At 37.6% G+C, this 15,994-nt stretch overlaps 1 protein-coding gene across 4 annotated transcripts in view; it reads left to right on the top strand.

The window, feature by feature from the left end:
* MAPK14 (mitogen-activated protein kinase 14) overlaps positions 1 to 15,994 on the top strand; it is a 73,084-nt gene that overhangs the window by 38,741 nt on the left and 18,349 nt on the right. For all 4 annotated transcript variants that reach the window (XM_028120698.2, XM_028120697.2, XM_028120695.2 and 1 more), the window contains exons 4-8: positions 6,694 to 6,805; positions 7,512 to 7,541; positions 7,888 to 7,935; positions 8,627 to 8,741; positions 9,298 to 9,369. In XM_028120698.2, the coding sequence (XP_027976499.1) occupies positions 6,694 to 6,805; positions 7,512 to 7,541; positions 7,888 to 7,935; positions 8,627 to 8,741; positions 9,298 to 9,369 (377 nt within the window). The remainder of the gene's footprint in view (positions 1 to 6,693; positions 6,806 to 7,511; positions 7,542 to 7,887; positions 7,936 to 8,626; positions 8,742 to 9,297; positions 9,370 to 15,994) is intronic.

Here is a 15,994-nt window from a genome sequence, read left to right as displayed (position 1 = left end):
TAAGGCTTTAGTGGCCATTGAAGGGATTTTTATTTTTATTCTAAATGAAAATGGAAGGCTTTTGAGGAGAGAAGTGACATGATCTGATTTTTATTTTTAAAGAATTACTCTGCTGCTGTGTGCAGATAGACTATAGCAAGTCCTAAGGATCATCTGGTGTATTTCAGAGGCTTGTGGTTACAAATTGTCAATCCCTGTGATTATTTTAAATACTTTAAGTATGGAAATGTTTTTTGCCTTTTGATAATTGCTTTATCAAATAAGGCTGACAGTAGTGAACATGCCAATCTGTAGATAGAGAAGAGCCTTTTTTTCCTACATAGGCTTTTTTTTCTGGTCGTATAATGCTTTAAAAAGAAAGGTAATAGGGGAGGACTCTAGACAATTGGGTGTTGTCCAAGAAGTGCTTAATAAATGAAGTTCTAGAATGGGCGCTGTCTAGAGTACTGAAAACCATTTATTGTAGAGTTCTGCCTTTTTGCTCGTAGATTTTACATGTGAATCACTTTGAGAAATGGTGGTTTATGCTCCTTAAGTTTGATTAAATTGAAAGGAGACCATCTTCACAAGAAAAGTGAAAAGCGAGATTTGTGTCAGGCCATGTTTTCAGCCTTTAAACTAATAAAGTCCTACTTAATTCATTTTATTTATTTAATTCATTTTTATTTAAATATTTATTTACTTGAGAGAGAGGGGAGGAACAGAGGGAGGGGGGAGAGAGAGAATCTCAAGCAGACTCCCTTCTATGCCGAGCATGGGAGCATGGAGCCTGACGTGGGACTCCATCTTACAACCCTGAGATCACGACCTAAGCCAAAACCAAGAGTCCAAGGCTTAACCAACTCTGCCACCCAGGTGCCCCACTTAATTCATTTTTAAAGATGGATGTAGGGAAAGGAAAAGAGGGAGCCATTTCTCTCCACTGGCTGCAGCCTCTGTGCTCATAGCTCGTATTTGTCTGGAATCCACAGGCCTCCTCGGCTAAGGATTCCGTAATGCCAGATATTTTCATCCTGATGTTCTTTGCCATCATAAGCCTGGTCATTTTGTCCTACATTATCTCGCTGCTCTAGTGGCCCGCAGCTGCAGTGGAAGCCCTCAGAACAGTTCAGGGGAGAGGAAGGATGAAACTGACAGGCCGGGCATCCTGCTTGGCTTGACGCATCAGTGGATTTTTGCTTCTGGACATTATTTTGGCTCCTGGTCTTCAGTCCAACAAGCGGCTTCTTAGCAGCAGCAGCAGGAGTCCTGCTGCCCAGCAGACCTCTTCCAGAGCCTTCTGGATATGGTTAACCCCTGTCAAGCTGGGGACTTCTCGAGCTCAGAGGCAGAGGCACTCAGCCGGGACATCAGGAATTCATGGGCATGGCTGGCAGATGCTGTGTGCATTTGAGCTGTAGATAGAGAGTGTTGAGGACACAGAGCTGAAATGTAGACTCATTAAAGTTATACCATGGAAAAGAGAAAAGGTAAACAAAGAAAACATTGTTCTAGCCTTTCTTTAGGTGTAAATGCAACTGCATATTATGCTAAAATATGTTGTTTCCTTTCCCTCTCAAACATGGGGGGGTGGAGGGTCCCTTGTAAGTCCAAGAGTACATTGTCTTCATCTGTGGAGTAGTCACTTTATCACTGTCTTTACAGATTGCACAGTTTGAGTTTGTGTGCTATCCCCTTGTCTCACTCTCTAAACAAAAGGAACTTGTCATTTGAATTTTTAAGATTTATCTTTTTTTTTTTCCATCCATACCACTTGTGCCCCAGCTTTTCATTTAAAGAGAAAAATTGTTATATAGTCCTCATTCTTTGTGACTGGCTGAATTATAAATTATTGAAATAGGGTAGCTGTAACTCCTCTTGTTATTTGGGAAAAATCTCTCTCTTACCCCAAAATAAATGTTTGTTTGTTTTTTTATATTGTCAAATGTTCCTTTTCTGGAAGGAAACCTTCAATATATTTCTTTGTCCAACTAGGGTTGAAGAAACTAGGTATTTTAGAATCCTGACTAGACTTGGTCCCCAAATCTGTGGTACCTATTCCTTCAAAAAGTCCATCATAACTGTTCTACATTTGATTTTCCCTTCTAGCTTAAAAATAAACAAGGAGGAAAAAAAAATGGGAGAACTAGGTAGCATTCCAGCTGTTCTTAAGTCAAATTTCCATTAATTTATTTGAGGTGTTATGAACACTGACAATAGTAGTTACGTCTTCACTAAAATGTAATTAAATTTGCTTTCTAGAGACAAATGCTGTAGAAATTATGTGGTCTTCCATGACTGCTCCTTTTGGAATTGACTTATTTAAAATGTGCTCATCTATATTTTCTTCTCACTGCCTTGTTCACTATTTAAAAGTTCATACCACTTCCATAAACATTCAGTAACTTCACATGATGCTTGCTTTTGTCCACTGTTGGAAGATTTATTTTTGGAAACCTTTCTGTATATGATGAGTTGGAATTGGGCAATTGGTGGTTGTGGATTGGTCTTTGGGATTCATGGAAACGACATACAGTGATTAGGTTAGTTCCTGCAAGACACTTCTGCCATGAATAATGCTTTTCAGTTTACTTAATTGTAGCCTGGCAGCAATGCTGGATAGTTATTACTATTTAGACTGATTAATCTTATATACTTACATGATGTTTTGACAGTCTCACCCTCTGTCTGGAAATTTTAGTGATAAAATGGATGTGGTCTCATGGGGACAGTGGGTGGAATATTCTAATTAAAAGCATGCTCTTTCGGGACACCTGAGTGGCTCAGTAGGTTAAGCGTCTGCCTTCGACTCAGGTCATGATCCCAGCGTCCTGGGATCAAGTCCCGCATCAGGCTCCTTGCTCAGCAGGAGCCTGTTTCTCCCTCTGCCTGCCGCTCCCCCTGCTTGTGTGCTTTCTCTCTCTCTGACAAATAAATTAATTAATTAAATCTTTTTTAAAAAAAAGGCAAGCAGTGATCTTCGGGCTGTGTAGGATTTAAGTCACTGGTAACCATTTTTTTTTTCATTTTATTTTTTTTAAGATTTATTCATTTAGTTGAGAGAGAGAAATAGCAAGAGAGCACGAGTTGGGGGGTGGGAAGAAAGGGAAAAGCAGGCTCCCCTCTGAGCAGGGAGCCCAACACAAGTCGACACAGCTTGATCCCAGGACCCTGGGATCGTGACCTTAGCTGAAAGCAGATGCTTAACCTACTGAGCCACCCAGGCGCCCCTACTGGTAACCATTTAAACACAGTAGTTATACTTGAAATTACTATGGTTGCATTGGTAATACTACTTAACATATTTGTGAACTAGCACAGACATATTAGTTAAAATTTTTAGGTTTTATTTCAAGGCAAATTAAGATAGATTCTAAATGGAATCATCTAGAACAATGTTTTCTTTGTTTACCTTTTCTCTTTAAAATTATTTTTTAAAGTTGAGAGAATAATCCTCTTACTATCCAAAGTCATAAAAAGTAATTATTTGCAAAACACACTTATAAAATAAAAATTGGATTCTCTCTTCCTCAACCTGAGCCTTGCAATTTGTCATAATTGAAGTTATGGATATGGCAACCATTATACTAAATCTTCTGGGAGAAGTCTAAATATTAACCAGTTTCAAAATATTTCAAAATATTAACCAGTTATTGGCAACATTTTCATATTTGTCAGATTATGTGTCAGTGGGGTTGAAAACTTCGGTGACTGATTAATGGAATATTGCTAGGTTTTTGCCAGCTTTCTTCTTTCATTAAAGGTTAACTTTGATAGTAAGTATTGAGAATTACTACGGAAATTATCTGGAGATACTGCTTCCCAGATTATTGTGATACTTATAAAACTTTTTTTGAAAAGATCATTCTCTTGACTTAAATTTGAAGTCACCTGGAAGAATTTGGAGGCAATATGTGCTGTGATTAAGATCATGCATGGTCCTGAGAGCGGACAGTTTTCATTTCAACCTGATATTACCACTCTTAACCTTGAGCAGGTTACATATCCTTGTTCTGTCTCTGTTTCCTCATCAGTGAAATGGGGAAGCTAATGGGACTTAACCTTACAGAGTTGTCAGGAAGAGACCATGAGACACAGGCATTATAAACAGTGCTTGGCACAGAATAAGCACTGACTCCATCTGGTTATGTTATGTTCAACTTGGAACATCTCTTACAAGAGAACTACCTTTATGAAACATTTCAGAAAGTCCAGTTTTTTCTTTAAGTTACATTTAGAGTCTGCCCTTCCTCAAGGCAGTACAATTGTGCAAGCTTTAAAAATATGAAATGGGGCACCTGGGTGGCTCAGTTGGTTAAGCAACTGCCTTCGGCTCAGGTCATGATCCTGGAGTCCCGGGATCGAGTCCCACATCGGGCTCCCTGCTCAGCGGGGGGTCTGCTTCTCTCTCTGACGCTCTTCCCTCTCGTGCTCTCTGGCTCTCATTCTCTCTCTCTCAAATAAATAAATAAAATCTTTTAAAAATAAAAATAAAAATATGAAATGCTAAAATCTTAATTTTACATCTAAGCTAAGTTCTGTTGATCTTTGTGAAATTGGGAACTGACTGTATCATCCCAACAGGGAAATTATGAAACAGAAAAAAAATTCAATTCCTCTTTGAGGAAAGAAAGTAATAACAAAGTGTGTGTGTGCGTGTCTGTGTGAAGAGAGGTCATACACGTATTTATTTATATAATACATTAATAGTAGATTTAAATTTACTAGCTTGGTTTCTTTCCCTCCAAATTTATAAAAAATAAAAATAGAAATGAAATGAAATCAGCATTCTTCATAGCTCAGTTGGTATACATAATTATTCAGCCTCAGAAATGAGTAGTGATTCTTACACAGTAGATAAAACCTAACCTGCTTTTTAAAAATTCAGCCTTTTTAGTACTGATCTGGTTTTTATGTTCCCATAGCTGTGTATGTAATACAGTAATGAGTGGGTAACGTATTGCATTTAGAATGTCTATGGTGAACCTGTTGGACTTGAATGTAATTGTTCCCTAATCTGACCACATAAGATTAATAACCAGCACCACACCTGTGAGGAGAGGTTCTGGAATGCCCCATCTTGCTTATAGATCATGTTCCTTCTTCCTTTAAAGTAAATGCGGGAATATTGTCAGTGAACAATATCCTTTTGCCAGTGAATCCTGAAAAAGAATTATAATTTGAAAATTTAAAAATACTATTTTAGAATCTACAACTTTGTTTATGAGGTGAAAATAGGATGATAGATTTAAAAATCCAAGATACTTTATTACACCAGTGCATTTAGTAGCACTGTATATTTCTCATGCAGAAACACTTTTTTAAAAAACTGATACTAACACATACTTCATTCTGATTTTCATCTTTGCTCTTTTCTCTTTAGATAACTAACATCAAGTAGGAACGAGTATAGAAATTTTTAGAAAAATAGATGGTAGGTCATAAAGTTAGAATAGGGGTGTTAAAAATGAGCTCCCCATGAGTAGTTACTAAGTTTTTAGCGATCACCGTGGTACTTACTGGGTGGCTATTTTATTTTATTTTATTCATCACGATAACTATACTCTTTAATCCCCGTCACCTATTTCACCCATCGCTCCACCCACATCTTGTCTGGTTTGTATAGTTCAGTTTGTTCTCTATGGTTAAGAGTCTGTTTGTTGGGGCGCCTGGGTGGCTCAGTTGGTTAAGCGACTGCCTTCGGCTCAGGTCATGATCCTGGAGTCCTGGGATCGAGTCCCACATCGGGCTCCCTGCTCAGTGGGGAGTCTGCTTCTCCCTCCGACCCTCTTCCCTCTCGTGCTCTCTATCTCTCATTCTCTCAAATAAATAAAATCTTTAAAAAGAAAAAAAAGAGTCTGTTTGTTGGTTTGTCTCTCGTTCTTTCCCCCCCCTTTGTTCATTTGTTTATGTTCTGCATATGAGTGAGATCAAATATATTTGTCTTTGACTGACTTATTTCGCTTAGCATTGTACTCTAGCTCCATCCATGTGGTTGCAAATGGCAAGATTTCTTTCTTTTTAATGGCTGAGTAATATTTCATTGTGTATGTGTGTGTGTATACACTACATCTTCATCCATTCATCTATCAATGGTTACTTGGGCTGCTTCCATAGTTTGGCTATTGTAAATAGTGCTGCAATGAACATAGAGGTGCATGTATCCCTTTGAATTAGTGTTTTTGTATTTTGGGGTAAATACCCAATAATGTGATTACTGGATTGTAGAGTAGTTCTATTTTTAATTTTTTGAGGAACCGCCATACCGTTTCCACAGCAGCTGCACCATTTTGCATTCCCACCAACAGTGTCAGAGGGTTCCTTTTTCTCCACATCCTTGCCAACATTGGTTGTTTCTTGTGTTTTTAATTGTAGCCATTCTGACAGGTGTGAGGTGATAGCTCATTGTAGTTTTGATTTGCATTTCTCTGATGAATGATGTTGAGCATCTTTTCATGTGTCTGTTGGCCATCTGTATGTCTTGTTTGGAGAAATGTCCATGTCTTCTGCCCATTTCTTAATTACTTGTTTTTTGGGTATTGAGTTGTATCAGTTTATATATTTTGGATACTAACCCTTTATCAGATTTGCAAATACCTTCTATTCGGTAAGTTACAATTTAGGAGTGGCCTTTTCTTAAAAACTTTTAGAAGTCTTATGAAGATAAGAGCTTTTATAGGAGTTCTGGATTATTAACTCTCCATTAATTTCTAGGTATCTGGTCACCCATCTCATGGGAGCAGATCTGAACAACATTGTGAAATGTCAGAAGCTTACTGATGACCATGTTCAGTTCCTCATCTACCAGATTCTCCGAGGTCTCAAGGTATATTCTTCCTTCTCCATTCCAAGGCTTAAGAAAAGGAAGGAAAAAAAACCAACAAACCTTTCCTATGGAAAATTTCAAACACTCACAAAATCACAAGTACAATCATAATGTAATGAACCCCTATGTTTACTCAGTGACCACAGTTACGAACATATGGCCAATCTTGTCTTTTGTATTTCTCAATCCCTGGATTATTTTAAGGCAAGTCCAGGCATAATGTCATTCCACCCATAGATATTTCAGTATGTATGTCTAAGAGCTCAGGATGTCATTCTTACATCTAAAGAGTAGTAATAATTTCTTGAGATAATCTAATACCTGGTCAGTGTCATGTTGAAACTTTAAAAACCTCCTCAAGGAGCCCAATTTATTTGTGGGAGGGGCAGGTAAGTAATGTTTTAAAATTAAGCCACCTTTGACATTTAGCAGCTTTGAGTCCTCATTGAGCTCCACAGCACCCACCATAAAATGGGTTGAAAGCTCTGTTTAACTCATACCTCAACTCTATGAGTAGAGTTGATGGTATAGAAATCATAGTTATGATAAATGTACAGATTACTATTAATTACTTGTTCTCATTTCTAATCCCATTATTTAATACTAGCAGTTCTTACTGGTTCATGAAAATATATTTAACTGTGTCATATGACTGTAAGAGGTTGGAGATAACTTTTTGATTAATTGACCATTTTTTCTTTCACAGTATATCCATTCAGCTGACATAATTCACAGGGTAATGTATTGTGATTTTGATTAAATTATTTGGGGAGGAGGGGGGTACTGAAGTGGAGAGGACTGGCATTCAGCCAAGATCCTAATCTGAACTTACTTTAGCCATGGAACTGTATTGATTGATTGTAACTTTGCTCTAGGTTTAAACTGATTAAAGAAAGAAGATGTATAGTTTTTAGTTATTTAAGGCTAATTAGGACTAGCTAGTGACTATAGATGAAGATCATTGGTAGCTGGATAAAGTCTTAATTACCTTTATGTTTGGATCTTCATCATTACCTGTAGGGAGAAAACCTACCATGTATCCCAAAGTTGACCCTGTCCCTCTCTGTACTTTTGCTTCCTAGGACCTAAAACCTAGTAATCTAGCAGTGAATGAAGACTGTGAGCTGAAGGTGAGATGAACAGACACTGGTTATTGTTTGTTTCAACGTGTAATTATGTGTTTGACTAACCAGGCAGACTGTATCCAAAAATTCATACTGCCCTTAGGAATAGCAGATTTTGAAATTTGAACCGCCCCTCCGCTACCCCTAATCCTGGCTTCAGACAACCACTAATCTGCTTGCTGACAATATAGATTTATTTTTTCTGGAATTTCATATAAATGGAATCATACAGTCTCTTTGTGTGTATGTGTCTAACTTATGCTTCGTATAATATATTTGAAATCTGTGTTTTATCAGTAGTTCATTCCTTTTTATTGCTGAGTAGTATTCATTTAATGAATATGCCAGAATTTGTTTATCCATCCCCCCTTGATAGACATTTGCTTCAATTCTAGTTTGGGGCTGTGTATAGCTGCTATGAATATTCATATTCAAGCCTTTGGGTTGGATGTATGTTTCCATTGCTCTTGAGTAAATCCCCAGGAGTAGCATTTTTTGTTTAGCTTTTTGTAATTTTATTTTTTAAAGTTCTTGCTATGTTTATCATGTGTTCTAAGCATGGACTAGGAAGTATGTTTATGAAAGTCCTATATTGTTCTTCCTTTTTCTAAGGCACTAGAGTTTTTTTCCTCTCCTGCTTTATTAGTCTTAGGAGGAGCTTAACTGTCCAGTGCCTGATTTCTCTTCTCTCCCTTAGATCTTGGATTTTGGACTGGCCCGACATACAGATGATGAAATGACAGGCTATGTGGCCACCAGGTGGTACCGGGCTCCTGAGATCATGCTGAACTGGATGCATTACAACCAGACAGGTATTACTTTTATTGGTTATTTGGCACCTTATTAGTCACCATATTGGGTGTATTTGGGATTCTCAGAAGTGGAGATGGTGGGAGTGGGAGGAAACATCTCCCCCCCGCACCCAGGGATCCTTTTAAAGTCGACAGGAAATATTTCAGTTGCTCAGATAGAGAAAGTGGGATTTTTATACACAGCTTTCAGACTTTGTGATTTAGTAGTTGGGTTTTTATTTATTTAGATTTCCAACATATTCTGTGAGTACTTCTACCTGAAGACAATGGGTTCATAATTTTAACCTCTCAACATTACTTTGGAGAATCTACCATTTCTACCAGTAAGAATCTCTACCCCTTTGTGAACAGCTTGTTTTCTCTTGCCTTAACTATGTTTTGATGTCCCACCTATGTAGCCCTTTACTGGGGTCTTAATAAAGCTTCTGTAAAGAAGAGTATGAACCTCGAATGTATTATATATTAGTTTGAGTATTTCACCTCTAGTTATAGTTTCATTTGTGGTCAAGTATGATGACAGTGACATCGTATGCCCTTTTCTCTTTAATTTTGCCAGTTGATATTTGGTCAGTGGGATGCATAATGGCCGAGCTGTTGACTGGAAGAACGTTGTTTCCTGGTACAGACCGTATCCTTTAAAAAGTTTTGGATTCTTGTTTCTTATCTGTATTTCAGTGTCCATGGAAGTATATTGCTTTTACCTATCTCTAGGGAAGGCTCTCAGTTACTTGCTTAAATAGTTCAGATATGTGTTATGAGGTCTGCCCTCTGACTGAATATCTTGCCTTGTCAAGAAAGAGCCTTCAATTTACTTGTGTGAGTTGGAAACATTCCTCATAAGCTGGAGAACTCTTTACATCTCTCATATATCATCTTTTTACAGTGAGTCCCTTATTATATTAATCTTCTCACAGCAGTTCTGCAACCTGAGTGTATTTCTGAGAAGCTCCAGATCTCAATGACTGGTTTAGTCTGCTTGTACAACACTTAATGAGCACAAGGTACCATTTACAAATCAGGGGTATCTTTAGCTTTTGTGTTTGGTTTACATGTTAAAAAGATTATATTTGGTCCCTATAATGATGTACCTGTTGACTATCTTTATATTTGTTGTTTAACAACAAATAATAAAAACAAGAAGTGATAAGGTCATCCTGACGTGTGCTTTTTTTTTTTTTTTGCAGCACAATTTTGTTTTTAGCCTAGAGTGTAGCCAAACCTGAATTTACTTCCAGATTTATTATCTAGTTTATAGTTTATCATGGCCCTTTTATTTTAGGTCCTTTCTTGTCTGCTGCATGCCCATTTCATGGTTTAGAAATAATATCAGCAAAATGTGGTTTGTTGGAACCCCCCTTACTTGGGGAAAATGTTCAGGTGAGAAAGAATGTTGACTTACGTGTCTAGAATTAGGTTTGAAGATTTTTGTATAATTCATCTGACTATCCTGGGAGTGGGTTTGGTTGAGCTTTAAAGATGCTGCAGTTACGCTATGAATGTGTTCTATCGTGCTTAGAGACCTAAAAGCTGTTTCAGCCCCTCACCTAAGCAAACTCATGGAGTTTATAAACCAGAACATCAGTTTACTTGCTTACAGTTCGGGACATACTTCTGTGGTGACCATGATGTTCATGTTATCTATCCACAGGTTCTAACTATCTTCTGCCAGAGGAAATGTACTTTCCTAATGAACTGAAAAACTTCTGCCCCTCAGGCAAAGCTGTTTATTTCCCTCTGAATATTTCTGCATTGATACAGAGCTCTGTCTCCGTATACTTACTGCTCCTCATGCCCAGATTCTTAGTTTAAATACCTAGTGTTTCTCCTTTGTCCTTTGCTTCATTCACCTTATGTCTACTTCTTAGAAATATGGTATATACATTACAGTCCAGACTAAGAGAATTAGGGAAAATTTGTAATGCCCCCTTTCCTCAGGTACATATCTCAGAGTCCCAGCCTTTAGCCTGTCTTCCCGAGCATACTACTCTGCTGCATTGCTCTGGTCCCCTCTTCCCTCATCTCCTTTATTATCTCTGTTTCCGTCTGTCTCCAGTCAGCTGCAGACACTTTTGCCTACATAGATAACCAGAGTGGTGGAGACAGAGAGCTAGCAGGGTGTACTAGTCGAGAGCACAGACTCTGGAATCAGACTTCCTGGGTGTAGATCCTACCTCGTTTACTCCCCAGCTCTGTGACTTTGAGCACATTTTCTAACCTGTATCTCCCGGTTTCCTTAACCATAAAATGTTAATGGTATACACCTCACAAGGTGGCTGTGAGAATTCAGTGAGATAGTATCTGGAACGTTCTTGGAGCCTGCCAGGAAATGTTAGCCATCATCTTCATTAGTGACTTTTGGGAAACAATTTTTCCCTTTCCTTTCGCACCCTGTTTTCTACCTATGAATCATTAAAGGTTAATTTTTGTTTGTTTGTTTTATTTAAATTTTGTGACGAGTAGTAAAGGACCCTTGGCAGGCTACTGGTAAAAAGGTTTCAAAGCAGTTGTACCCTGTGGTTTTATCTCAGACAGCTGCCTACTCCCTGATGTCTTGACTCTTTTAGAATGCCAACTTCATGCTGCCTGGGTGGCTCAGTTGGTTAAGCATCTGAGTCTTGATTTCAGCTCAGGTCATGATCTCAGGTTTGTGAGATCAAGCCCTGCATCGGGCTCTGTGCTGGGTGTGGAGCCTGTTTGAGATTCTGTCTTTCCCTCTCCCTCTGCCCACCGTCCCCCATCTCCCCGATCTTGCACACACGCACACACACAGACACACTCTCTCTCGAAAAAAAAATAATAATAAAAAAATAAAAGAATGCTAACTTTCAACCTGGAAGAAGTCTTCCCTTGTTATGCATACTTTTTTTTCCTTCTATGAGCTTTAGAGAAAACCTAGCATTTAGACCTTTTCCCATGGGCTTTTTTTTTTTTTTAATGCACGTAAATTCATTTCAAAATTCTTATTTTAGTAATACACCATTTCTTTTCACTTGGCTCTTTTTGAGACAGATATTCTCCTGGGATCATAAAAATCAAATTCAGAGGATTTGTATTTGTAATATATGTAACCCCCATCTTGTCAGTTGCCATCTGTTTGGATATAGCTTTGGTGGCCTGACAAGGAAAGAGGAAAGTGTTTTCTATTATTTTTTTTTTCTTGCCTGAAGTGTGCAATTGCTTATAGTCTAGCAATAGTGGTTCTTAACTCTCATTTTTCATCAGAATACTTTAGGGAGCTTTTAAAAACTCCAAATGTCTGGGCACCACCCCAGAGACCCAACTTCAGTTGGTGTGGGGTCAAAGCACAGGCTTTGGCATATTTTTTAAGTCCCCAGTTGATTCTAGTGTGTAGCAGGTGCTAAGCACAACTAGAATTTAACCCAGCTGACTTTTACTTTTAACCTTTTAGGCTGATCCTAAAAAAATTATTTAGTTAGGCAGTCTTTCCTCATTTTTTTTTTTTAAAGATACCAATGAGATCAGAAAATTAAGAATTTAGACTTATCTACTTGGGGGCCTGGAAGGATGTTAGAAAACCTCTAATTGAACTCCCTGTTTTTAATAGATGTGAGGAAACCAAGACCCAGAAAAGATAGATCCAAAACTGTTATATATGACTCAGGTCACAGTTTCTTTCCATCATTTTGTTACCTATTCCCCTGATTTCTAGAACTTCTCTTAAAACCTTTGGAGAATGTGCTGGCCCCACCATTCTTCCTTTGCCCAGAAAAGCATGCAGCTACTGCTTATTTATGATTTTTAAATGCAGCTGAATGCCGAGGCAACCTCTAGAGCATGCTCTTTATTTGAGTGCAGTTTTCTCCCTGTTTTCCTCATTTATTAATCAACTTCCATTTAGAACTGGTGGCTTTAGCTTCTAGATAAGTGCTATCTAATAGAATTTTCTGTGGTTTTGCAAATGTTTTATATTTGTGCTGCACACTATGGTGGTTGGTAGCCACCAGCCACATGTGGCTATTGAGCACTTAAAATGTGGCTAGTGAAACTTAGGGAACTAATTAAAAATATCTCTGTGGTAAAATGTATTAACATAAAATTTGCCATTTTAACTTTTTCTTATTGTGGTAAAATATACCTAACACAAAATTTACCATTTTAACCATTTTTAAATATACAGTCCAGGGGCACTAATTATATTCACAAAGTTGTGCAGCCATCACCACTATCTTATTTCCAAAACATTTTCATCACCTCATACCGAAACTCAGTACCCATTGAATAATAACTCCCCCATTCTTCTTTCCCATAGCCTCTAGTTTCCTCTCTTCTATTTCCTGAATTTGCTTATTCTAGATATTTCTTATAAGTGGAATCACATAATATTTGTTCTTTTGTTTCTTGGTTATTTCCCTTAGCCATGTTTTCAAGGTTCATCTGCGTTGTAGCATGTTATCAGAACCTCATTCCTTTTTATGGCTGAATACTATTCCATTGTGTGTATATGCCCCATTTTGTTTATGTACTCATCTGTTCATTGACACTTGGGTTATTTTCACCTTTGGCAATTATGATTAGTGCTACAATGAACATTGACATACAGTTATTTGAGTCTCTGCTTTCAATTCTTTGCGGTATATATCTAGGAGTGGAATTGTTGGGTCATGTGGTAATTCTGTGTTTAGCTTTTTGGTGAGCCACCAAACTATTTTCCACAGCAGTTGCACCATTTTTGCCCACCAATGATGTATGAGCAATTTCTCCACATCTTCACCAACACTTGTTCCTTCCTCCTCCTCCTCCCCCCTTTTTTTAATTGTAGCCATCATTGCAGGTACAAAGTGGTACCTCTTCATAATTTTAATTTGTATTTCCCTAATGACCAATAATGTTGAGCATCTGTCCCTGTGTTTATTGTCCATTTGTATATCTTCTGTGGACGAATATCTGCTCAAGTCCATTACCCATCTTTTAATTGGGTGGTCTTTTTATTGTTGAGTTTAGTTCTTTATATATTCTGGATATTAAACCTTCATTAGATACATGATTTGCAAATATTTTCTCCCCTTCTCTGGGCTGTCTGTTCACTTTCTTGATAATGTCCTTTGATATACTAAGGTTTTGATTTTTTGAAGTTCCAATTTATTTTTTCTTTTGTTGCTCATGTCATAACTAAGAATATATTACCAAATTCAAAGTTGTGAAGATTTACTATGTTTTCTACTAAGAATTGTATGCGTTTCTCTTATATTTAGGTCTTTGATCCATTTCGAGTTAAGTTTTGTATATGATGTAAGGTTAGAGTTCCAGCTTTATTCTTTTGCATGTGGAAATCCAGTGGTCTCAGCACGATTTGTTGAAGAGACTATCCCCCACTGAATGGGCCTGGCACTTCTGTCAAAAGCTAACTCTATTCCATTTGTCTATATATCTGTCCTTATAGTATTTCCACATTATTTTGATTCCTGAAACTTTATATGGTAAGTTTTGAATTCAGGAAGTGTGAATCCTTCAATTTTGTTCTCATTGTCAAGTGTTTTTGTTTTGGTTCTTCAGGGTCTTTTGTAATCCTATATGAATTTGAGAATGGACTTTTCCATTTCTGCAGAAAAGGCTATTGGACTTTTGCTAGAGATCGTGTTGAATTTTTAGGTCACTTTGGGTATTATTGACATCTTAACAATATAAAGTCTTCCTTTCCATGAACACCAGATGTCTTCCCATTTATTAGTTCTTAATTTCTTTCAGCAATGTTTTATAATTTTCACTGGACAAATCTTTCACCTTCGTGGTTAAATGTATTCCTGAGTATTTTATTCTTTTAGAATAAAAGATTGTAAATGAAATTGCTTTCTTTTTTCCTTTTGTTTTTTTATTTTTTATGCTTTTTTTTTAAAGATTTTATTTATTTGAGAGAAAGAGAAAGAGAGCACAAGCGGGTGGGGGGGTTAAGGGGGAGGGAGACACAGACTCCCTGCGAAGCAGGGAGCCCGATGTGGGACTCAATCTCAGGACCCTGGGATCATGACCTGAGCTGAAGGCAGTCGCTTAACCGACTGAGCCACCCAGGCGCCCCTGAAATTGCTTTCTTAATTTCTTTTTTTTTTTAAGATTTTATTTATTCATTTGAGACACAGAGAGAGAGAGAGAGAGATAGCATGAGCAGGGGGAGAGGGAGAAGCAGGCTCCTCGAGAAGCAGGCTCCTCGCTGAGCAGGGAGCCCAATGTGGGGCTCCATCCCAGGACCCTGGGATCATGACCTGAGCCGAAGGCAGACGCTCAACCATCTGAGCCACCCAGGCGCCCCTCTTAATTTCCTTTTCAGGTTGTTTATTGTTGGTGTGTAGAAACACAGCTGATTTTTGTTGATTTTGTGCACTGCATCTTTACTCAAATTGTTTATTAGCTCTAGTAGGTTTCTTGTAGATTCTCTGGTATTTTCTATACATAGGATTGGGTCATCTGCAAATAGAGATGGTTTTCCTTCTCCCTTTCCAGTTGTTCTGGCTGGAACTTCCAGTACAGTGTTGAATAGCAGTAATGAAGTGGGCATCCTTGTTCTCTTCTTATCTTAGAGGGAAAGTTTTCAGTTTGTCTCCACTGTCCATGATTTTAGCTGTGTATTTTTCATAAATGCTCTTTATTTGGTCAAGGAAGTATCGTGTCAGAGAAGTTCCTTTGTATTCATGGTTTTATGAGTGTTTTTAATCTGAATTTCAAATTTTATTAGATTTCATTTAGATGACATTTAAATGTAATTAATCACATGTAATTGGTATTACATTGGACAGTGCAGTTTTAGATCTCTGTTAAGTTTTGTTTCTATTCTACCTTTTTCTCACTTTTTTTGTGATTAGTCTCCTCCTTGAGAGATTCTTTTAGTACTGGTTGTTAATAATCCTTAGAGTTCCCCTAAAGGGAAGAAATACTAATTCTTGTCTCAAAGCTAATTATATATTGTTAGTTTAGAAACTATTTTCATTTATGACTGTGTAGAACCCTTCTTCCATCTAGCTCAAAATAGTATTATTAATGTAAAGAATGAAGCCCTGCCTTATAAGCCCAGTTGACTAGGTATAGCAAGTGGACACGGCTAGCAGAACTTCATATTTAGAAGAGAGTGAGGATAAAGAATGTCTCTTCGAGTCTAGCACTAACTTATTTCTTATTTATTAATAAATGGTAAGACATCTGGTGTTCATGGATAGGAAGACTTTATATTGTTAAGATGTCAGTAATACCCAAAGTGACCTAAAAATTCAACACAGTCTCTAGCAAAATTCCAATAGCCTTTT

The sequence above is a fragment of the Eumetopias jubatus genome, unplaced genomic scaffold (assembly GCF_037043125.1).
Source record: "Eumetopias jubatus isolate StellerSeaLion01/CBP00866 unplaced genomic scaffold, mEumJub1_p1.0 scaffold_6, whole genome shotgun sequence".
In the NCBI taxonomy this organism is placed as follows: Eukaryota; Metazoa; Chordata; class Mammalia; order Carnivora; family Otariidae; genus Eumetopias; species Eumetopias jubatus.
This window is presented reverse-complemented; position numbering and strand designations above follow the sequence as displayed.